Genomic DNA, 24,483 nt, shown 5'->3' on the forward strand with positions numbered 1-24,483 from the left:
AGCAATCCTTTGCTTCATGCCCCAATTCGTCACAATTGATACATTCAATTACTTTCCCCCGTTCCTCCGCTCAATACTCTTCTAACACCTTTACTGATTGTTCTGTAATACTTATCTGCCTTCGTGTGTATGCTACTTTTCTTTAATTCCTTAGGACTGTCAAACGACCAAGGTGAAGAGTTGTTGTTGATAGACAAATTCGGAAATAGGAACAATAAAGAGGAAATTACAGGGGTAGTGGCCCTTCGCGTTCAGCTCAGTCACGCGTTCCGTTGTTAAGAGATGGCGCTCTCGTAGCCCTAATTCTGATTGGCTAACATTTCCCGCTGGGTGAAAAAAGCATGGCTCCGTCCACCGAGAGTTTTTGCGCGCAACTTTTTCAAGCGATTAACGTTTTTAGTCATTATTAAAAAGAAAATTGGGTTATATCATTAAGTTATTGTTCCTGAAGTGTGGATTCTGCAAAGTCGGGTGTGTATAATATATTTTAATTATATAAATATTATGGAAATAGATGAAAATTGTTTGATTTCTTATGTAGAATTACTAAGCCTTGGTCAAATATGGGCCCTTTAAGAAAAATATGCAGTGTTTTGGATTGTAAGCAGAGAGGGTCTTCGAAAAATGTAATTGAGTTTAAAAGTAACTTTAATATTCCCAACCTAATTAATTATACTGGTTTTTCAGGTTTCATATCATAAAGTCCCGTCGTTCAATTGTGGGAGAATGCGACTTATTTGGCTTTAAAAAATTCGTCGCCGAGGCTATCTTTATAACCCGCTCAATCGTATTCTTGTGTGCTCAAATCATTTTAAGACATCCGAGTTTCTACAAAATCGAGCAAATGGCAGGAAATGTTTGAAGGCGGGAGTGATTCCATCGATATTCAAGTGGAATTTTGATGCTTGTCCCACAACAGAGCCAACCCCGATGGGGATGTTTAATCTCGAAGATCAAGAACTAAGGATTACCAATCCCGAAGATCAGGAACTGACGATTGCCAGTCCCGAAGATCAGGAACTGACGATTTCTACTCCCGGAGATCCGGAACTGACGATTTCCACTCCCGGAGATCCGTAACTGACGATTTCCACTCCCGGAGATCCGGAACTGACGGTTATCACTCCCGGAGATCCGGAACTGACGATTTCCACTCCCGGAGACCAGGAATTGACGATTTCCGCTGACGGAGACCAGGAATTGTCGATTACCACTGACGGAGACCAGGAATTGTCGATCACCACTCTCGGAGACCAGGAATTGTCGATTACCACTCTCGGAGACCAGGAATTGTCGATTACCACTCTCGGAGACCAGGAATTATTTAATTACATTAGTTTTGTGGCTTCTGTGGAATATCACACTCCAAATAAATGATTACAAGTTTCATAGATTGTTAGTACTTATAAAATTCGCATACATTTTTTTCTTTTCTTATAAATTCGAACATAACTTTAGTCATCGGACTTCTCGACGTGGTGTGTAAAATATACCGCCGATGAGAAGAGAGGTGTGCAACGGCATGGAAAAGGCACACCTCCTTAAAACTCGACGGCCCAGGATTCTTCGCCTTGGTCGTCGACGAGGTGTGCAAAATACACCGCCGAGGAGAAGAGAGGTGTGCACGGCATGGAAAAGGCACACCTCCGTCGACTCAGGATTCTTCGCACTAAGGTTGATAGAAGTCCTCGTAGTTCGTACAGATACCAAAATTCTTTAATATTCTCTAATTACTCTGAACAACGTTACTATTTCAATTTAAATGCTGTATACTAAGCTTTTGTGCATCGTTCTGATAGCTAGGATGTATAGTACGAGTTTGCAGTGTGAAAAATGATATTCAATGTACGAATTAGCGTTTTTCAGAAGAGTGTGTAAAGTGTGCTAGTGTGTAAGGTGTGCCTTTTAGGGTCCATCTATTTAAATCATGGAATTGAACGTTAGGAAAGAAAAGTTTATTCTACCTTTGGTGAAAAAAATATAAGAGTTTGTAGAGTTAGTAGAAGGTGACAGAAAGAGATGTTCTGTGGTAAGAGACCAAGTCTTAAAGTGTTAGTAGATTCGAGAAGTTGTTAAAGGGAAGAAAACTATTTAAAAATTAAAGCATTGTTCTTGAAAACAAGTGACCTAAACGGAAATCCTCGAAACTAACATGTTTGTTGAAAGTTTCTGGAAATTTCAAAACATGCTCCTTCAAATCTGCGCTTTCAAAAAATGTAAAAACTGTATTGTTCGTCTGTTTTTTTTTTTGCTCTGTTTATTGTCGAGCTAGGGCTGGGGACAGCCATACAGCTCCAAATGGGAAGGTACAGAAATAGTGGTGGTGTAACAAATATACAAAAATACTATTTTTTTAAATAGGAACTTTGGCACTGGAATTAATATTGTCACGGGAGGTATCACATGGTTACATGTTTAACATTTTAGCAAAATCATAAGGGTTTTAAACTCAATTAAATGTTTAGGTAGGTTCGAAGTGTCCTTTTAAAATTATTTATCGAGCGAGTTGAGTCCTCGGGAAGGGCATTCAAGAGCGGAACCGTTCGACGGAAGGAGTCGTGCAGGAGATTTGTACGCGAATGGTTAATAAATAGCCTGCGACTATGTCCACGTGTACCTATAGTGTTGGCATGGACGGTTAAGAATGTCTGGGAAGGTTGACAGAGAATCTTGAAAAGGCTAAGAAGGTCAAGGTATTTGCGGCGAGTTGCAAGGGGTTTCAACCCAAGGGCATTTAAACGGGCAGGAGGAGGTTTATCTCGCAAGGAGAGCGGAATACGGCTAGCCCGTCCAAGCACGTCCAAAAGTAAGTTAATGTCCCGATTAGAGCTAGGGTTCCAGACTTGACTGCCGAACTCAAGAACTGAACGTATGTAACATTGGAACAACCGGGTTAAGAGAGGCTCGTAACTGGAAGGAAATTACTCAAGGAGCTACCCACCCGCACTGCCTGAGAGCGCCCTGTCAAATAACTAGCCAACCAACCTAGTAAGTTAGGGGAGAGCCCATAGGCTGTAAGCTTAGAAAATAAACGGGCATGAGGAACCGAATCGAAAACTTTGGCAATGTCTAGGTAAGTGTCATCGACCCTTTTTCCAGAGTCAAGGGCGGTAGGCCACTCACGTATGCCGTCAAGAGGTTGGTTTCAACTGACCGATTGTGGAGAAATATGTGCTGGTGGGGAGATAGATAAGGGATGACATGTTGTAGCACAGCCGAACGAATACATTTTTCAAATATAATTTACAGACCGATGAGGTTAAGGTGATTGGTCTATAATTTTCAGGTGCTGATTTGGCACCTATGCCCTTATAAAATGGAGTCACAACTGCAGTTCGCCACTCCTCTGGCACAGATTTCTCCATTAGAGAGGTCGCAAACCGCTTAAGTAGGGGGAGGGCTAAAGAGGGACTGCAGTTTTTTAATAAACGGTTAGTAAGGCCATCAGGGCCAGAAGCACTTTTGACATCTAGTAATTGGAGAGTTTTCTTAACTTCAAAAAAGGTGGGCAAGTATTCATCCATTATAGGAAATTGAGAAAAGTTACAAGTATCTGGTGAGTGACAAAAGTTTGCATTAAAGTTTTTGACTAAGGAGTGGTTTAAACATTGGGTCATATCTGTTCTGTATAGATATTAGTATGCATGCTTTCGTATAGAGGGCGCCAGGAGGGCTGTTGAAACCAAACACCTAGCAAAGCTAGATATTAGAGTAACCAGTGAGAGAACCTCACTCCTTTCCTGGACACGGGACGTGTCAGTAATGCCTTAATTGATAACATGTATTTTCGACCTCATTGATCTCATTTAATAAAATATTAGTTAGTAGTTGATAGTATAATGCTTGCCATTTAATCTAACTAACATAGATAACAAATGGCGACGGAGGCGAGATGATTAAGACGGATAAAACCTCATTATCTACATTAGTCAAGATTTGGTCGGACCGGCAAACGAGAAACGAACGGGAGAGGAAGTCCGCGAGAACCTATGAAACAAACATCATCCACTCGTGCAAGATAGGAAAACCGAGAACGTATGAAACAAACATCATCTACTCGCCCAAAATAAGAAAAAAAAACGATTTCAAGTCCGCGGAACCTTAAAAGAACAACACTTTTGTATTCCGAGACTGAGGCTTAGCAACACGTGAACCGCGGAAACACAATAGATCGACACTTTTGTATTCCGGGACAGAGGCTTAGCAACACGTGGACGACTGAACGGTGAACCATCACCCAAGTTAAGTCAATCAAATCTTACTGCTTCCCTATTTCAATAAATTACGCGAATCAGAAGATCACAGCATGTCCAATAGAGGACTGCAAAGGCTTTGGGAAAACTCCAACTCCATAGAAAGCCAAGGGACTCCCTCATTTTTCGTCGGAGTTGGAGTTGGGTAAAATAAATAATTTGGCTTTGGGTGGCTTTGGGAATATTATCTCTGAAATGGAACGGAGTCGGAAGGGAGTGGAAATATTTCGAAAACTTATACGGGATTCTTTCGGGACTGGATTATTGTTGGATTCAGGTGGCTTTGGCTGGCGTTGGCATTTATAGTATCCAAATGGAGTTGGTGGCATTGAGAGCCAGCCTTATTTTATTCAACCGGAGTTGGGTGGCATAATTTTTCCTCTTTGAATTTCCCACGCGGCTGTTTTGGCGCAAGCGGGATGCATGAAGTTCAACGCCACACACATGACGCTCGCGGATGGTACAGCCGTCCCTCCGCAAAAAAAATCAAATTCATTGCTGTGCGAGAGAAAACGAAACTAAAACTATTTGTTCTTTTTAAGTTAGAGAGTCATAAATTTTTCCGTCGCCTTAGATTAAACGTAAAAAGGAAAACTACAATTATAAACAATGTTCGAGTTTATAATAAAAATAATTGAAAAAATGCAGTGGAAAACCTTCATAATGTACCACACGGCCGGCTGGGAAACGTTGGGGTAAATATAAATGAAAATTGGTTAGGTTAAATGCTTTTGTGTTTGGAGTAAGAAAGTTTGTTGAAGCTCTCATTGGCTTTGGAAGAGATAGGAAAACTTGTCGGATATCTCATTAGTATGGTCAAGGATTAGAAAACTGGTCGCATATCTCATTGGCTTTGGCAGGGATTATTAGAAAACTTGTCGGATTTCTCATTGGCTTTGGCAGGGATTGGGAAAATTGTCAAATTTCACGTTGGCTTCGGCAGGGATTGGAAATATTATTGAATTTATCAATTGGCTTTGGTAGGGATTGGAAAGATTTTTAAATCTTTCAATCGGCTTTGGCAGTGATTGGAATTCGTGTGAAACTTCACAATTGGCTTTGGCAGGGAATCAAAAATGAAATGAACTGCGTTGGGCAGGAGTTGAAAATACAACAATGGCGTTAGGGTGGCAGTGGCGTTTGTGAAAATTTTACCATTGGAGTTGGCAGGCTTTGGGAATGACTTTTTTCAGTTTGCAGCCCTCTAATGTCCAACGATGACGTATCAGAACGAGCGTCGAGGGCGAGGGGAACAACCCCACCTTATTTCGACAGTAAAAGAGAAAATTGGACACAATTCTCATTACGTTTGCACTCCTTCTTCTTAAGCTAGTGGTCCACTAGACCTTACGTAATCGTATCGTAACCGTTACAGTTTCGTAAACTCGTCGAAAGAGGGCGCCCACTAACTACGTAGGAATTTAACGTTCTCTCTCCGAAAGAGGAGGGCGCTCTCAACGTTACTGTTAAATAATTCCAAATATTTGAAAAGTTTTCGCCACTCACCAGAACGTCGATTTTTTGTCAAATTATCGGTTAGAAACAGATAAGAATTCAAAAATTTGTTGGTAAAAATGGCAAAGACAAAAAAACCAGTGAAATCGGTAGTAAAATTATTGGAAAAAGAGGAAAATATTGCCCAAAATACTGTCGAGAGTCAAGAAAGTGTGAGTAGCCAAGGCCTAAGTGGATCAATAGAGGATCAAAATGAACTTTTTGAGGAAGCTCTTCTTGAAGAAGTGCGTGTTTGATTGTCTGTCTGGGTACCTGTGTGTGTCAGATGACACAAATTGACCCCCAAGGTTACTTGACCTAAACACCACCAAGATCACTCGACACAAATTGACCCCCAGGGTCAGGACTAACCCCCAAGGTCACTCGACCCAAATGTACCGCTGAAGGTCACTTGAGTCAAATTTTCCACCGCATGGAGTTATCACCCTACCTTTTTTCCACAGGAAAATGGCATACTATATGACCTTAGCCGTTATAGTCGCGCAATAAGAGGAGGCGTATAAAGGGCCACTCCTGCAATCCATATACATAAGTCGCGAAAGTTTGTCAAATGCAACTATAGAGGTTATTGGGAAAAAATTGCAACGTGGCGTTGTTATGTTGCATGGCCTTTTCGAGATATCGAGAAAAAAGGTGTAACTTGGCACGACGTTGTGCACGTCGTATTAAAAGGACGTTGTAAAGAGTAAGTTGAACTTTTCTGCGTGTTTAGAGAATGAATTGGGAGGAGGTAGGTGACGTGACTACATCGAAGATGTTGTCGTCTGAGAGTGGACCCGAAGAAGAGAAGGAGCGGAGTGAATCGAATCGTGAGGAGGAGAGTGGATCTGAAGATGAGGAGCAAATGGAGTCAAAGCGTCGGAAGAGTAAGAAGTAATTGCAGGATTTATACCGTGTACTTAATATTTTAAAATTTATTTTTAGAGATAACAAGCGAAGACGAAGAGGAACTTCCAACTTTTAAGCGCTGACTTAAAGGGGATATCTCCTACATCGACTCTACCCCTTGAGCCAGATTTTCTTTCCAGTATAGCACCAATATAAATATATAGCAATTCAGATCAGTTTAGTTCAAAAATCATTTCTCCGTTTCTGGTGGTCTGGTGCATGCTAAATTGAAGAAGTGGATAATTAAAATATATGAGCTAATGTCTGGACTCTGGAAACCCTTGAATTTTCTTAGTGGTCACTGACCCCCCTCCGATTTAATTTTTAAACTGGTCATTTGCCCTGTGCCACTGCCTTATTTCCCACGCTGGTACTGATTGTAATATCAGCAGCGAGAATGTTATTATTAAATATTAACTACATTTAGCTAGTCCCTCTTGCTTCACAAATAGGTATGTCACACACGCTCTTTTGTCTCAAATATATTAGCTCTTTATTGAAAATGTTAACAAATTTTTGTTTTTTTGGAATCCACATCATAAAGGTTCCGGTTCCACTATAGTTACGCACAGTAAAATACAGCCTAACCATGGAGCAAGTCAGGAGGGTCGACTCTAGCTTTGGCCTATTGTAACGGATTTTCGAAACGTGACCATGGCGCCCTTTTTCGTAGTTAAAACGGGGGATACTAATCCCTCGCCCCCGCGCATCTAATTATGTTCCGTAGGAAACCTAAAGCCGCTTCTGCCGTGCCTCTACTGGACATTTACGGAAACTGCCAGAGTCAACTGTCGACCCTCCTGACTTGCTCCATGGCCAAACTAAATCATAAAATCCCACTTGACACCCACCTCATCTGTCCAAAATACGTAAGTCTAGCTCTTTTTTAGACTCTTAGCGAGGAACCTCATTACGAGTGAGGTTCAAGTACTGAAATAAATGGACAAAACCAAGTCTGCGATTTTTTTGCAGACTGAGTACAACAAATAGAATTTGTAAGACTTCAAAACAACTTTCTGCAATGTTGTATGTAGGTTTTCAACTTCCCCTTCTGAATAAAGTGGGAAATAAGACATGTCCCTTTCCGCTCCAAGTTCGCAAGGTGCTTCAAGAAAGACCTAAGAAAAGTTATTTCAAAATTCCTACCTCTAGATGGCGCTACCACTGCGAGTATCGCCGTATTCCTCCAAGTTCTTGTCGCTTTCCGCTCCAAGTTCGCAAGGTGCTTCAAGAAAGACCTAGGAAAAGTTATTTCAAAATTCCTACCTCTAGATGGCGCTGCCACTGCGAGTATCGCCGTATTCCTCCAAGTTCTTGTCGCTTTCCGCTCCAAGTTCGCAAGGTGCTTCAAGAAAGACCTAGGAAAAGTTATTTCAAAATTCCTACCTCTAGATGGCGCTACCACTGCGAGTATCGCCGTATTCCTCCAAGTTCTTGTCGCTTTCCGCTCCAAGTTCGCAAGGTGCTTCAAGAAAGACCTAGGAAGAGTTATTTCAAAATTCCTACCTCTAGATGGCGCTACCACTGCGAGTATCGCCGTATTCCTCCAAGTTCTTGTCGCTTTCCGCTCCAAGTTCGCAAGGTGCTTCAAGAAAGACCTAGGAAAAGTTATTTCAAAATTCCTACCTCTAGATGGCGCTACCACTGCGAGTATCGCCGTATTCCTCCAAGTTCTTGTCGCTTTCCGCTCCAAGTTCGCAAGGTGCTTCAAGAAAGACCTAGGAAAAGTTATTTCAAAATTCCTACCTCTAGATGGCGCTACCACTGCGAGTATTGCCGTATTCCTCCAAGTTCTTGTCGCAAGACTGAAACCAGTTATTTAATCCATACCGCCAGAAGGCGAGACTGCTGGGAGTATCGCCTTTTCTCGTTCAAAGTCTTCAAACTGGGGTGGCGTAGCGGTTAGCGCTTTCGCCTCGCAGCAAGAGGATCCCGGGTTCGATCCCGGACTGTGGCACCGGGTGAAAATCTGGGAACAAATCCTTCTGCGTAGAGTTTGCAAGTTCTCTCCCCGCTTGTTAAAAGGAGTTTTCCTCCGCGTTCTAACCCGGTTTCTCCTTTTCCTTCAAAACTTGCCGAGGTTAACGGTAATAGTTAGTATAGGGCGCTGTAGGTTAGCTGTGGCATAGGGGCTAGCCACCACCCCTCTATAAAGGGACCCACCTGTAACTAAGCCAAGGGCTTAGTGTGGAAATCCCTTCATAGACAAAAGCTTAGATTATTATTATATAACTTTTTGACATTTTACTGCCAATCCAGGTCAAGAAAAGGCAAAAATGTTAACCCTACTAGTACTAGATGCTACTAATAAAACAATGATTCAAAGTTATATCTAAAGTTTAATGAATGAGTTTGACTCAGAATCCCAAGTCAAATAATACCCCATTCAAAAACCCTTGGTAGAGGCCATCTACAGAAGGGAATTCCGTACGTATACGTGTTACGCAGCAAGAGGGAAGCACGCGCCTATTTCCAACTCCAAAATAGCCATACTGCCATATAGCGAAGTTGCAATACGCCCCAAACCGTTTATTGTCATTCCCCATGACTAAGTCATTACGATACCGATAGTACTGGTAGCGTAGGCGCATCATTAAAATGATCACAATTGGTTCCAAACACAGCATTTGGAACTGGAAACTGTTCGAAATACAATTTTCCACATGGCCGCAACAAACATTTTCTACCGCCAGCGGCATATTGCGACAATTCCCACAAACACACCACCTGTCTTCAGTTGGTTTATCCGATTTAGTTGGGGCCTTCACTCGGACTTTCTCTCCGACCTCCGTTTCTCGCGGCCATCTCGAGCAGCAAGGCCTTCAATTGGCTTGGGCGCACAAGCTGCTTGGCAGGTTATCAATTCACCAGAGTTTTTGGTACTTTCATACAAATCTTCAGATTCTTCTGGATAAAGGACTATAAAAAAATTCAAAGTAGAAACATAAAAATTGGGCTTTAGTTGATAGTCTTATAGAAATAATAAAAATTGCATTACTCTTATTTAAAATGGAAGTGGATTCTGGCACCATCTTTGATAATTGGAGGGCAAACTCCTCCAGCGTGCGTCTATCCAGACCATTGATTCTTTCCAAAAAAAAATTGTTTAATATTATAACCTACTCCTCACAGAATATTTTTGTTCCTAGAGTATTCCGTTTTTGACAAGCTCATCTGCCCCCTTGAAACAGTTCTCTGAAACAAACCCCTCTCCATAAAGCTCGTGTTTTCTCACAGGTGTCGCCAATGTCGCTAAACTTTCATTTACACAGCCAGTAGCATTTTCTTTCCCATTCTTATCCCCCTTTACGCGAAATTATGGCCTCATTAAATTCAAAGAATGGGCTTCATTATGAGTAAAAGTGAAACAAAATCATGTTAAATATATTTAGTACCTTCAGGTTTTCATCAATTTGGGCCACTGTTTGTGTCATACCCTCTTCGTTTTGGGGCATATCCTGAAAAGCCTCTGCCATCCTCAAGTCCCCGGGTGCTTTAAAAATTTTCTTTGGTCGCCCACGTTTAACGATACTGGCCTTTTGACTATCCAAGACTTTTTTTTCTAGTTACAAGGATGTAATTAACAAGGACCAAAAACTCCACTACCCTTATCTAATACAAAAAATTCATACTTACAACTACTGTAATTTTAAATTTTTGCCTAGGAGGCTCATCATTTTCATCAACCTAAAAACAAAAGATATTATCATATTAATACGTTTTTACTTGCACATTTGCTATGCATAATAATCCAGTTTAAACTAACTTCGTCAATGCCACCATCTTCCGAAGAAGTTTCTGTTTCGGATGGACAGTATTGGGGTTCTTCTTCATCCTCCAAATCAATGTCAGTCATCTCACTGATCTCAGGCTCAGTACAGCGGGATGACCGAGGTTCCTTACATTTCGACTTATTTAAACAAGTTAGCAGTTTTTCCCCAACGACACCGCAGCCACAGAGTTCGGAACAGATCTTACTACCCTTTTTGCACGGGCATTTTTTGGATAGACATAACGACTTACAATTACACACATTAGTGGCGTCCCACGAATTAACTTCATTTAAATTCATTATAGAAGATAAAAAAGTAAAGTAGTAAAATTTAAGGAAAACCTATCTACCAACCACTTTACATCTCAAGCTATTTAGAAATTTTCCACTATTGCATTAGCAAAATAAAAAAAAGCAAGTGGAGAGCGTTCAGTTTTGTTAGGGCTGGAGAATTTCAAATACAATTTGAAATTTTCCAACCCTGGCGCCAGCCATCCTGGTAAATCCCTATGTACTTATTTTACAGAAAGAGAGGTCCCTGGGGAGCAATATCTGAAAGGCAGGAGATAAGAGATCAGTTCAATAGCCATCCTGCGTTCAACCCTATTGCTTGGACTGAATGGAGCCCTTACACCCCGCCCCCCAAAGTCAAGCTAAGCGTGACGTTTTACCTAGGCACTGACTTCACAACTGAGAACTAAGATAGCTCTATAAAGTCCCCTATTTCGGGGATGGGGGGGTGGAAACACCTGTAGCTGTTTCAAAGCTGGCTATATACTGTACCCCTCTCTTGGTAGGTGGAATGACAAGGGAGATTAGACATAGTGGGATGTGTTGAAAAACTTATGGGATCATTTATTTTCATTTGAATCTACTTTCATGCAAAAGTATCAATTCTTCTTTGCTTGGCGCATTTATCATGCATCTGTTTTTGTGTATACGGAGGGGGTGATCTTGGCCCAGCTCAGTTTTTTTTAAACTTCCCTGTAATATAAAATTTAATTACTAAACCTGACCTGTAAACCTTTTGCAGTTAATTAAAAGTTGAAATGGGTACCCCATCATAAAAATTTCATTTATTCCCTCCACTAGTAACTGGATTCAAACATACCTCAAAGTTTGACCCTTCATCAAAAATTAATTTCAGTAATTGTGGCAAATATACATAGGTTTTCTGCTGCAAGATGGATCCGGCATACCAAGTTTTTGATCGTTTATTGAATTCTTGAGTAAAACTAATAAAATCCATGTGTGTCACCAATAGTATGTAAGTGGTTCAGAGTAACTATTAAACTAGTGTATCCCATGCATACAGCTTAATATAGACAAAGCTGGGGCCTGCCTTTACTGTACATCCTTACACATTATCAGTCATAAAAATGCACGTGTTTCTGAAAATTATTACCTCCAATGTTTCTTTTAGAAGAAGTTTCCCACCATGCCAAACATCAAAAGAGTGCTTCACTTCAAATGGAAATACACCATTTGTTGTTCCATTTCTCTCTGAATTATCATAAGAATGTTTGGTTTAGTTACTTTTAAAATTAATACATCAACATGAATAGTTACTCATAGCAGCTTCCGTTTGGACATGGCCATCAGTCACCAATTCTGATACTTGGAAATTTAAAATTTCCCCAGCCGTGGTTATTTCCTGGGCAGCAATCTTCAAACCCTTAATTTCCATGTTTGTACTTTTACCATCTGCGTGGCGTACATCTCGATTGCAAAAACTTCGAATTTTTTGTGTTTCGCAATCTGCTAAACTGTACGTGCAGTGCATGGCAGTGTGCCCAGGTGAATCATTTCTCCCATCACCAGCTAAAACCAAAGTTTTCCCAGACACAAGTTGGAAATTGTGTTTTTGCATCTCAGTATAAAACCGATCAACAGCTGGGATTATGAGATGCTTTTGATATCTAAGTAAATGAAAAATTTATGCATTGTAGTTGTCCAGATTTACAAGTACAAACCTGTAGTATGTGTCTTTCCCTAAAAATTTGACTTTGGCAACATTCATCAATTTGGCAATTTTGCCGTACATATTTCCAGACAGTGGAATACTGCTTGCGAGCAATAAATTGCCAGACCGAATTCCGTGAAAAGGGGGTTGGGTAGACCATTTTCCCTGTAATTAAAATCATATCACTAAAACTATTAAATCTAGTATTTTAACATCAAATTATTGTTGGACAATTCTAGGAGAGCGGTTGCTCTCTTAGATAAGACTTGATACTTCCTCTAATGCTAAAGGAGGGTTCTTTGATTGGCCGTAACATTTTTCGAATTGTGTTTGCTGCTTTGAAATTTTGCCAGTGAACTAAAATTTGGGCCCTAATTATGTGTTTAAAATTTCAAAGAGATCCAACTAATAGTTAGTTCTATAAAGAAAAAAGTTGTTAAGGGTGGTTTTAGAATCCATAAAATTAATCAGACATTTGGTGAAAAATACTATATTGTTCCATAGAGATAACATGGGATTTTTTTGAAAAATGACCTTAATTGGGATCGTGTATAAAGAAAACTATTCATTCGTTACGTTTGGGAACCATTTTAAATGAAAGATAACAGTCCATAGATGTGCCTTTTCTTAGTTTCATTAAGATAAATTAAGTTTAAGTATTGATTTTTATCATTATTAACACAAACTTTGACTTACGTTGTTTTGGGTATTGGAATTACGGCGTTTTACCACTGTTAGAGACACGCATTTTAGCCCTAATTTTTTATATTGGACTTACGGCGTTATTGTCGTGATTCACGCCGTTAGAGGGATATTAAGCAAGAAAAACATGGCGTTTGAGCTCTTGTAGGTGCTTTGCCCGGGTTCTTGTGGGTACTTGTGGGTACTTGTGGGTGCTTGTGGGTACTTGTGGGTACTTGTGGGTACTTGTAGGTACTTGTAGTCCCAGTCCCACTTTCAAAATACAAGGGGGGACGTAAAAGGAGGCTATTTCGCCTCTCCTCAGTCGGAAAATACGTAGTTTTCGTCATTCGCGTCGCGTTTACGTGAGTTTTCTGGTCCGTGACCAAATAAGCATTTTTTAAGCTGGACATTAGGCCAGCGACTTTCCTGACTTGGAATAAATAAACTGGTCCGTGACCATTGACCAGAGCACGTCGTCTGCTAAACTAAAGAAGTGGATAATTAAAATATTAGAATTTTAATGTGTGGAGTCTGATTACCCTTGATCTTTCTTAGTATTCTCGTGGGCCACTGACCCCCCCTTCCGATTTAATTTTTTAACTGGACCAGGCAACTTTTAAACTGGTCATTTGCCCTGTGTCACCGCCTTATTTCCCACGCGGTTCACTAAATACACTTGATATTACAACATTTTGCAAAACCGCGAGTAAAAATGTTACCGAATTTGGCGCCGTTGGTTTTAGAATAATTAAAATGTTCCACTGCGAAGCGTGCCGGTCACGAATGGGGATGTAACGTCTTTAGAAACCTTTTAAAACGCAAAACCATACACGTACTCTCCCAAAAGTAATTAATGTAATGATAAAATGTTTTCGGGGAATGGAATTGTGGTCGAAAAGCCGAGATAAGTAAATTTTTGAAATTGATTACCAGTAAAATAATTTATTTCAACGGAAAACGGTAATGGAACGTTGTTTTTTCTTAAGCATCCCTTTAAGTTTCAATTAAAAAGGAAAACTAATATCTGATCCTTCAGACAAGTGATAACCTCAGTCTTATCGATACTTTTTGGGTCTTGATTCTAATCAAGACATTTTTGATTAATAGGCTTAAGGAATTACAGCCGGTCCGTAATGTCACTAATGTTAAGGCCCTTAGAAATTTGTTATATACTACTGAAATAAGCCTACGTAGCCTTAAGGCCTTGAAAGTGAACGTGGCCGAAAAGGCCTCTTTCCTTTGCCCAGCTCTACTCCGTTGTTTGCCAAATGAGATACGAACAGAGTTTTGTGTAAAAAATAAGCCCCAATCTAACGGCACGGAATGGGATGCTGATAAATTAATTAGTTTCTTAAGGAGTCAGGTTGAAAGCCGCAAAATGTCAGACATGCTTGGCGCGAGCCCAGCGACAACAGAAAGCACTGGAAAAGCGGAGGGTCACCAGGATAGGTCAAAATTAAAAAGTAGGCACCCGGCATCGGCCTCAGCTCTGTCGATGGGGGCGCAGCAAAAGCCCCAAGAAAACCAATATTGTATATTTTGCAAAAACAATGATCACCCGTCGCCCCGATGCTCTAATTTTACCATAGAGGAAAAGAAAGCTGAAATTAGAAATAGCAACAGATGCTACACCTGCCTTCGCCTTGGCCATGGTGCTAGAAAGTGCATGTCCAGGTTCAAAACTTGCAAGGAATGTGGCAAAAAACATAATTTTGTTATTTGTGAGGATAATCCATCACATAAGAAACCTAGGGAAGGAGTAGCGATCACTGAAAATTCCGTAACCTTAGCCACTGCCCCAATAATAGCCAATAAAGATGAACAGATCTTGCTCCAAACCGCATTAGCCAAGATAAAGGACCCCCTAAATAATCAAAACCACTGCGTAGTTAGAACTCTCCTAGAAATGGCAGTCAGGTCAGCTTCATTAAACAAAAGGCTGCTAAACAATTAAATTTACCCAAAGTAGGAGTGTCCGAGCTAGATGTCTTTCACTTCCTACAAGAAATAGCCACAGAGCGTAAGGCGGACATAGTTAAGGTCAAATTGGAAAATAGAGAAAACCCACAAGAATCCATTGAGATTTCAGCAGTTGTGCTTCCCTTTTTATGCCATGCGTTTACGGAAATGAACGCTTTGGATTTAGAGAAGGTTGTTAAAAGCAAGGGTTACCAAATAGCGGACAACGTGAGGGAAGCCAATCAGCGAGGTTCAGAAATTGAAGTTAAGTTCTATTGGGAGGAGATTATTATTGGCTCGCAGTTAGTGGAAAAATTGATAGAATGGGACCAAGGTTGGTAGCAATAGAAACTAAATTGGGATGGTGCATCCAAGGTCCCATAAAAAGAAGTAAAATCTCCCTTGGAGTAGGAACCAATCAGGTGTCAACTTTGCTAATACAGTTAGGCCCAAAGCGAGTAAATGAGACACTGAAGAAATTCTTTGATTTAGAGAGCATTGGTATAGACAATAGCGAAACAATAAACCCTCAGCTGGACCAAACATTGACCACCCTTTTCGAGGAAATAAAATTTGACGAGAAACAAGGGCACTATTGCGTCAAATTTCTATGGCAGGTGAGACGCGAATCCCTGCCAGATAATTACAACGTAGCTTTGAAAAGAATGCTTACACAGGTTAGGAGATTCGAGAAGGACCCTAATTACTATGAACAGTACAAGGGGGTGATCAATGAGTGGTTGAATCGGGAAATTATTGAAGAAGTTCCAAGGGAAGAATTGAAATTATCTAAACCAGGGACTTACTATCACCCACATCAGGGGGTAGACAGAAAGAATGTGGAGACAACTACCAAATTCCGGGTAGTATTAGACGGCTCGTCACACGCCTACGGAGTACCCTCGTTAAATGATTGCCTAGCGGCAGGACCTAACCTCGTTCCTGACCTCATGTTATTGTTGTTACGATTTCGATACAACAGTGTGGCCATTCTGGCCGACATAGAAAAGGCTTTTTTGCAAATTAATTTGGAGGAAGAGGATAAGGGCTCGGTTAGAATTTTATGGGTGACCGAAGAAAATGGAAAAATAAAAAATAATAAGTTTAGGGTCCTAAGAATGACTAGAGTCCCCTTTGGCGTGATCTCAAGCCCCTTTCTTTTAGCGGGAACCATTAAATACCACGTGCAAGAGACCAAAAACGTCCCAGAGATTGTAAAGAAAAAGGTTAATAATGACTTATTTGTAGATGACCTCACTACGGGAGGCCAAAATGAAAAACAGGCTTTAGAAATATCAGTGGGGGCGGCCGAACTAGCCAAAAAGGCGCACAAGAAATTTAGACAATGGGGAACCAATTCCGCAGAGCTAGCACGACTTTGGTCGGAGCATAACGAGAGGGGTGAAGCAAAATATTTTGACCATGAATCACAAAATAAAGTTAGGAAGATTTTAGGGCTAAAATGGGATTCAGGTAGTGATTCTTTCTCTTTCGATCTGTCAATACTCATAGAAGTAGGAAAAGCTATGAAAGTAACCAAGAGGCAAGTGTTAAGCTTTAACTCGCAAATCTTTGACCCCTAGGGCTTCTATCCCCGTTCACTATAACCGCGAAAATTCTTTTTCAAAAATTGTGGGAATGTAACCAAGATTGGGATAGCGAACTGCCCTCAAGGCGTAAATTAGAGTTCGAATCTTGGCGCCATGATTTGGAAAATCTCAACAAAATAACATACTAGGTATTATTTTTCAAATTTCAATGGCAAAATCAAGGAGCTTGAGCTGCACTGCTTCTGCGATTCGAGTTTAAAGGCCTACTGCGCTGCAATTTACGTTAGGTTTCAGTTGGAATCGGGAGAAACGGGCGTAACCTTAGTAACAGCAAAACCCCGTGTAGCCCCGCTTAAGGAACTAACCTTGCCCCGGCTAGAGCTAACCGGATGTCTCTTGGGAGCCAGGTTAACCAATCACGTTAAGGAAATCTTTGGTGAAGATATGAAATCAACCTATTTCTGGACGAATTCGATGGTTGCTCTGGGTTGGGTAAGGGGTGATAAAACAATTTGGAAGCCATATGTGTCCAACCGCATAACCGAGATACAAAATTTAACCTCAAAACAAAATTGACTTCATTGTCCTGGCAAAGACAACCCTGCGACGAGGGGAATCACGGCAAAAACTTTAGCCCAAAGCGAGCGATGGTGGGGAGGGCCCCCTTGGCTTCGAGAGCCCAAAACTAGTTGGCCACAGGAAATAAAGACAGAAATCAATTTAGGCCTAGTTGAAGGTGAAAGGAGAAAAACAGTATTATCGATAAGCTCGAACAAGGGTGCGGGAATTCAAAATTTGATAGATTTAGCTAAGTACAGCTCCCTCAACAAAGCGCTACGCGTCACCGCCTATCTTTTGCGCGCTACCAACATTTGGAAAAAGGGTAAGAAATTGGAGGGTCCCATTAGCTCGGAGGAAATGAACAAATCCGAATTATTGTGGATTAAATCAGCACAAGCCCAAGAGTAGATAGGAAGTGTCACTTTGGGGTCATGGCGTCAGTGTGCCAGATCTGGCACATGATCTGGCACCAGTAAATATGGCGTCAATGAATCAAACATGGCGCCCACAGCACTTTTTCTTCTTATGGCGCCAGTGAATCAAACATTTTTCTCACAATCCTGCTGTGACGTCAATGACGTGTCTTCCTATGGCGTCAGTGAATCAGACGCGCCCTGAAAATGTTAGGCTTATGTGTCATATTACCTTTCTGATATATGATGGATTGATCTAAAAAGAGCGCCATGTTTACATGGTCGGAAAGTCACGTAACATTAAAGTATAAAAGACGAGGACGGATTAAAGATAAGGCATTCTACATCCTCCCTTGAAGTACCGATCCAGATTCGAAAAATGTAAGTATAATTATTTTCATATATTTATGGTAGTTAATTTCGCCCGTATTCATGGATATGGTTTTCTACCACAACAGGGTTGAACCTTTAACCTCCTTTGAAACCAGCAATACACAGAACGAGTTTTCCAACTCTATTCGGTGTAATGTGGATCCGAGAAAGAATTATCCAATTATTGTAGAATCTGTCGTAAGACGAAAGAACTTAAGAAGAATTAGGAAACTCAAAGCCATCGGACGGGAGAACCGAACGTACTATAGATTCTGAAACGGGGGATTTAGTAATAAAACCCATTTCGAATGAAGTCTTTAATTTATATGATTGTGGCGAATATTACACATTGCAATACGTTAATGCCCCTTACATAAATTTAGGTTTGAAGCACTTAGCGTTGTACAAGTTACTGTCTCCGTCCAACTCCCACCAGGGACATTAATCGACATGTTTGCTAGACAGTTTCCATGTATCATAAATAATAGAACTCATGATTTCAAATTGAAATGTACGGAATTCCCAACCCTAATATTTGCATATTAGGGAGTTGTCACCCCTACAACGAGGAAAAATGTAAATTTCGCACCTTTTACTACGGAGGATACGAATTTCATTGTCCCTATCAGTACTTAAGAGTTCTAACCTAGCTCTCCATATGTGCATGTTAATGGTTTATAAAACTAACAAGGCAGTTAGAAAAAGCTATAGGGATAAAAACGACACGGCCATGCATTTTATGTTCAAGGCCATGTATATTTGCAAGATAGCCGAGTGTCTGTATGATAACACCCATAGTTTAATGTTTTACGAAGTCCATTATCATATGAGATCCAACGGTTCGAATCATTATTTCGCCAATAATTATTTCGGAGACTTTATTTAACTCATCGGTTGAATTAGATGTTTAATAATTGCACTTAAGTTTTCAATTCTGTAAGCAAATGGTTTCTCTAAGTGTATGTAACTCATCCTGTAAATAATATTTTGAATTTAAATAATAAATATTCGAATTTAATACTTTTTCATTTATTTAACTAAATATATATATATAGACATATTACAAATTTTAGGGGTTAAATATTAAAATTTAATACTAAATATTGTATAAATTTATACGCATGAGGGATTTTCCTTCGCGTATCCACGCCTTATGTCACCCATGTATCTAAAGGTAACATTTACCCTTTCTTTTAATGAGGGGTTGAAATCCTTGAGAACGGAATGCTCCCAATCTTTTTGACAATTCAAACCCCTCATTAAAAGAAGGGAACCGTTTCTTAAAACAACCGAAATGGTTGCCCGGGATTCGCCTTTCGGTCGCATCTGAAATTTCCTTTCAGCGCCGAAAGATAGGGAGGCGTCGGGCCTGTGCGAGTACTCGAATAAAGGCGAGTACTCGATCGAGTACTCGACTCGAGACTCGAAAATCAAAATTTTAAGACTTGAAAAATATTTCGAGTCCTTAAAAATCTTCACTATTGGACTCGAGGAGGACTCGAACCGAGACTTGACGCCTTATCAAGTCCAAAAATATTTACTCAGTGACCCGGAATTTTAAGTAGAGTGCCGCATCTAGTGGGGTTTAATCGATTTAAAGTTAAGAATAGACCGGCGATTGGACAATAATTTGACTTCAGCTAAAGGAGTTAAGCAAACCAGAACCAAAAGTTAAAATTATTGATACTGTGCGTCATTCTCGTCGTGAAATTTACACTTTGTGAGTAAAACTTATCCTTATTAGAAATTAATTTATTATAATTCTTGTATAATTAATTATGTAAAATTAAACCAAGTAAATTAAAATAAAGTTAGTATTAATAAAATTTATTTAATAGGACTCGAGCGGGACTTGATATAATTTGTCAGGACTCGACACTGGACTTGAAACCTAGTTCTTAAGCTGACTTAAGGACTCGAGGACTCGATACCAATTAAGACTCGACTCGAGATTCTATAAGAGCTTTCTAAGGACTTGAGACTCGACTCGAACCCTAAAAAACTGGACTCGCACAGGCCTAGGCGATAGTTGAGTGCACCCCATATTCATCATCGGAATGCCACCCAACACTATCCCTCCCATTTCGATACAAATTTACCACCGCGGCAATAAATTTTACCCCGCACTGCTTCTCCACTTTTTCAGTTAAGTTCCGCAGGCTTTTAGGTCACTCTACTAAACTCTAATGGCATGTCGCCCCATAGGAGTAATTTAAAAAGTTCCGGTTTTCGCAAACGTAGAAAACCTTACGAGGAAGTCTCCGGTTCACTTCCTCGTAAAGCCCCTCAAACTCGGACAATAGTTCGCCGATCGTAACTTCCTCTTCAAACGCATCGCAGTAATATATCGATGCGCCCATGCCGAGCGTCCTCTCGCACATAGGCGCACTTCTAGATGTGATGGTGTTGGCGGACCCGAAGGCATGGGGTCGAGCGGTGGAGGTGACATTGGCAACTTCGACGGTGACGAAGGTGGTGGCGGTTGGACATGCCTCCGTGGCGACTCGGAGTTTGCAGGAGGAGGAGGAGGTAGTGGCGTCGCTGAAGCGTTCTTCCCCATCCTTTTGGCTCACCGTTTTGCTGAGCCTGCGCGTGATGACCTGATGCGTAGAGGTTGAGGAGGATTTAAAAGGGTGTTTTGCCTAAATATAAATATAAATATAAATATAAATCAGTAAACTCCGACAAACTGGTAGAGTAAATTCATGCAGGAGAAAAAAATAATAGTAATAAAGGTTTTATTTCTACTCACCCTTGGGAGTTCATACTCCTGTTGCCGTCCATTTCTCGGTTCTTACCCTCCGCAAAATAACTTCCAACAGCAAAAGTTACAAAGTATTCAAAAATACTATAAATCAACTAAGAGGCAGGCTGGAAATCGTCTGAAGTCAGGAACAAAAAGTGATTGAGTTTGAGCACGCGTCGGACTTTTATACTCTTGGCGTCGTCGATTCAATCTTTGTTTTAACCATCATACAGGTTTTACATTGACGTCACGTTGAAATCTTCGCCACGTTTCGAAATTCGCGTCAAGTTTCAGTGTTCCCGCCAGGAGTAGGCACAAGTAGGCACGTGCCTACGATAAAACATTTTGTGCCTACTTGAGGCCCCATAATCTCTAAAAAGGTGCCTACCTGGGGGCCCCATAATTTGTAAAAATGTGCCAACTGGTGCCTTCAAAATAGATCATTTTATCATTGGGCCCTCTAAAAATCCTTATTTTTAAAGAAACATATATCAATCCACACAATATTCAAAAATTCTCTAGCTCCTCCCCCCCGGCAATGTTGATCTTTGTGTTTTACAAAAGGCATTTTTGATCAGGGGTCTAAAAGGTTAAAGGTCCAAAAAAAAGTAAAATTGAATTTTTTAACTTTTTAAAACTCTTATATAAAGATAAAAATTACAAAATAAAACTGGAAGGGAAAATACCTTAGGCCATCGCCATAATAATGGACCATCTATGATAAATATTGCGAGGGAAAATACTGTACGCCATATGCACCTGTTCTTTTGTCTCGATGATAGATAGGGTCCAACTACATTACAAAAGTACAAACACGAGATTTGTTTCTTGGAGTTTGACGATTTGAGCTTTGAGCCTTTGACGACGTTAGTGGGGGTGGAATTGTAAATATTGTTTATCTCTATATCTGAAACGAAAGGGATAGAACCGGGGAAAAGTCCAAGCATAATACTTTTAAAAATTGGGCATTATGATATTTTTGGGTTTCCCATTTTTGCGAAGTCACATGTGCGCCGAGCAGGTACCTTCGCAATTTAGTATTTCATTCTTTCATTTCGACTTGAACTTCTGAACAAAGTAGACTAGTTTTCAATTTCGAGTCTATCTCAGTCAGTATTTTATCTAAAATAGTTGATTTTTTCCAAAAGCCTTTTTCATGGCTAATTTAGTAGCTGCTATTTCAAACAGCCTTTTTCAAGGCTCATTCAGTAGCTGCTATTTCAAACAGCCTTTTTCAAGGCTAATTCGCTCTTTTAAATATGAGTACCAGAAATTTTTTACCAAGGGCCCAAAAAAGCAAGAGAGAAGAGGATTTTGTTACTAGTCAGAAAGTTGCAATGGCACGTTTTTTTGCAATCCTTGTCCAATAAGCATAACGCTAGTTTAGGGAAAAGCCAAAGCCTAAGCAATAAAGAGGGCTCAGAATCCGATGCGGAGAATATTGTTGTTGAGGTTCTTTCAAACTGTAGTACATCCAGTCTAGACAGTCCTGCTCTGGAAATCGTACTAACTAATAATGCAGAAATAATTGAAAACCCCATCAACAACCCTAAACACGCGCTAGATAGTCCAGACAGTGCTACTCTGGAAATCGTACTAACTAATGAAGCAGAAATAATAGAAAAGCCCATTAACCACTCTAACTATGCGCTAGATAGTCCTAAAAATTTGAAAGCAAAGCACTTGCACGCAATGGATATTAGTTTAGATAAGGATTGTCTTCCAGTTCAGCCTAAACTCATTCCTTTTCCTAAAACTCTAATTGGTAGTAAAAATCGGGGTTTCAATTTTTCTTGGTACGACAAATACCCAATGCTTGAATATTCTGTTGGAAAGGATGCAGTTTATTGTTTTTGTTGCCGTCATTTTTTGACAGTACAAATACTGGTTGTATTAATGGATTTTCGGATTGGAAAAATATGACGAAAAAAATCGAAGAACACTTCACTTCGAAAAAATCTTCTCACCAACTAGCCTATAAAATGTACTTAGACTATATCGAATCCAAATCCCGTGGATCAATAGCGTGTCAGGTTAATGACCATCATAGGCTAGACGTAATTAGAAATAGAGAGGTACTATCTGCACATGTGGAAGTTATACTTTTATGTGCCCAACAAGATCTAGCACTTCAGGGGAATACATCTGCCGATATAATTGAAAATAAAGGAAACTTTATTGCTATATTAGATCTTTTAAAGAGAAAATGTCCAGATTTGAAAGTCTATGCCAAATATAGCATAGCACAATTCAAAATGAAATAATTGCCATTTGTTCCAATTTACTAAGGAGAATGATTGTCGAAGAGGTTATGCATTGTAAAGGGACCCACCTGTAAACAAGCCACAGGCTTAGTGTGGAAATCCCTTCATAGGCAAAGCTGAGATTATTATTATTATTATTAATGAATCTGGTGGTTTTACTCTGTAATTGCCGATGAAACTCGAGACATTGCAGGGGTAGTGCAGTTAAGTGTTTGTATTCGACACCTGAAAAAATGGATCCTTCAAAGTGCTGTGTCTGTTTGTTTTTTCTCTTTTTTTTTGTCAGATACCTATTACAATAAGTAGCGTAGTACTTGCAATAGATCCCAAAAACTATATAGTAAATGAGCATCTTGTAACCGTCCACAGCCAGAACCTCCTTCCCGGGGAAAAACCGCGTCGTCTGCTTTACATTTTTTTTCATTCTAGAGAGGCGCCTTAAGCGCCCTACTATTCCATTTCGTTTTCCCGGAGTGGCGCCACTGCCGCTTATTGTTTTTTACGTACAAGATAAAACGGCGCGGCCTGTCTCGACACAGAGTCTTGTCAGTGTTCGCGTTCGCCATCATTTATTGTTTTCCTTAACGCTTAATAAAAGTTCTTTTCTGATCAACTCTGTATCTATCAATTACTTCGCCATGGACCATCTGGTAAATATCGTTATTCTTGGACAATAAGTCCTTTAAGCGGGAAACCTGGGACCTTCTTAGTTTCTCTTTTATTCAAATATCTTTGTGAATCGTGAAGTTGGGCCATTGAGTTCAGAATATATGATTTCTAGAGTTTTTGATGAATTTCCTCCTCGCGGACTCAGATTCGTCGAATTTCATTACTTTATCATTAGTCGTTAGCGCCATCTGTCGCCTGACGGGTGAAACTGAAAATTGTTTCTTTTGGCGGGAAATTGGCTTCAATTTGAAAATTAGGCTTAAGAAGACTTAAAGCGCCAAAGTTGAGCCTTAATAACTAAGAATTTGTTAAACTTCATTTTTAATAAATAAAATATTGATAAATTTCTGGTGTTACTTTATACTTGTTTTTACTTATGATTATCTTTTTCATTATTAAAGTAACAAATAATATGAAAAGTTATTAAATTTTATCATGGGTAGAAAATGCTCAGTAGAGAAGTGCGTTAACACTGGTAGGAATAAAAATGTTTCGTGGCATAAGTAAGTATAGAAATAAAGACTATTAAAAAATATTTAGAAGTTCAACACTTTTTGAATTGTACTATTAAGATTCCCTACTAAAAATCCCGAGTTAATGAAACAATGGTGTCGGGCCATTAATAAACCCGAATGGACTCCACAAAAATATGATGCTATTTGCGGTGATCATTTTTGTCCGAGGGGTTAGTCACTTGAATAATCAGGTGTACAAAACCGCAGAAATCGATTACTTGATTTCTAGAATTCTTTGAAAATCATCAGTAATCAAAATCATTCCTGCGGGTAATCAAAGGTAATCAGAAATCTCCGATAATCAATGGAAATCACGTGAAATCTTGAGAAAATTAGAAATAATCACATGATTTACTAGT

At 39.9% G+C, this 24,483-nt stretch overlaps 2 protein-coding genes and 1 long non-coding RNA gene across 3 annotated transcripts; 1 reads left to right on the top strand and 2 right to left on the bottom strand.

Annotated features, from left to right (window-relative positions):
- Positions 1–9,801: 9,801 nt before the first annotated feature.
- LOC149695115 (uncharacterized) lies at positions 9,802–10,797 on the bottom strand. The gene is made up of 4 exons (XM_089867475.1): positions 10,423–10,797; positions 10,289–10,343; positions 10,052–10,218; positions 9,802–9,960 (listed from the first exon to the last, which is right to left on the bottom strand). The coding sequence occupies exons 1-4, from the start codon at positions 10,726–10,728 to the stop codon at positions 9,802–9,804; spliced, it is 687 nt and encodes a 228-aa protein (XP_089723601.1). The 5' UTR covers positions 10,729–10,797.
- Positions 10,798–12,096: 1,299 nt separating this feature from the next.
- LOC149695116 (uncharacterized) lies at positions 12,097–12,614 on the bottom strand. The gene is made up of 3 exons (XR_016382568.1): positions 12,402–12,614; positions 12,191–12,347; positions 12,097–12,132 (listed from the first exon to the last, which is right to left on the bottom strand). It is a non-coding gene; the product is annotated as an uncharacterized LOC149695116 (long non-coding RNA).
- Positions 12,615–14,453: 1,839 nt separating this feature from the next.
- On the top strand, positions 14,454–17,553 carry LOC149695117 (uncharacterized). The gene is made up of 4 exons (XM_089867476.1): positions 14,454–14,992; positions 15,133–15,368; positions 15,527–16,507; positions 17,309–17,553. The coding sequence occupies exons 1-4, from the start codon at positions 14,454–14,456 to the stop codon at positions 17,551–17,553; spliced, it is 2,001 nt and encodes a 666-aa protein (XP_089723602.1).
- The last annotated feature ends 6,930 nt before the right edge of the window (positions 17,554–24,483 follow it).

This window comes from Phalangium opilio, unplaced genomic scaffold (assembly GCF_054372755.1).
Source record: "Phalangium opilio isolate 3A_F unplaced genomic scaffold, DU_Popi_V2 ptg000022l_1, whole genome shotgun sequence".
In the NCBI taxonomy this organism is placed as follows: Eukaryota; Metazoa; Arthropoda; class Arachnida; order Opiliones; family Phalangiidae; genus Phalangium; species Phalangium opilio.

What these genes read in the sequence shown, in the direction of transcription:
- LOC149695115 (XM_089867475.1), bottom strand. Translation starts at nt 10,728, where the DNA reads ATGAATTTAAATGAAGTTAATTCGTGGGACGCCACTAATGTGTGTAAT. An exon ending in AAGATGGTGGCATTGACGAA is followed by an intron (nt 10,344 to 10,422) that starts GTTAGTTTAAAC and finishes TTTTGTTTTTAG; the next exon opens with GTTGATGAAAATGATGAGCC. An exon ending in AAATTGATGAAAACCTGAAG is followed by an intron (nt 9,961 to 10,051) that starts GTACTAAATATA and finishes TTTCGCGTAAAG; the next exon opens with GGGGATAAGAATGGGAAAGA.
- LOC149695117 (XM_089867476.1), top strand. Translation starts at nt 14,454, where the DNA reads ATGTCAGACATGCTTGGCGCGAGCCCAGCGACAACAGAAAGCACTGGA. An exon ending in ATTGATAGAATGGGACCAAG is followed by an intron (nt 15,369 to 15,526) that starts GTTGGTAGCAAT and finishes TCTTTGATTTAG; the next exon opens with AGAGCATTGGTATAGACAAT. An exon ending in AGGGCTAAAATGGGATTCAG is followed by an intron (nt 16,508 to 17,308) that starts GTAGTGATTCTT and finishes AAATCAATTTAG; the next exon opens with GCCTAGTTGAAGGTGAAAGG.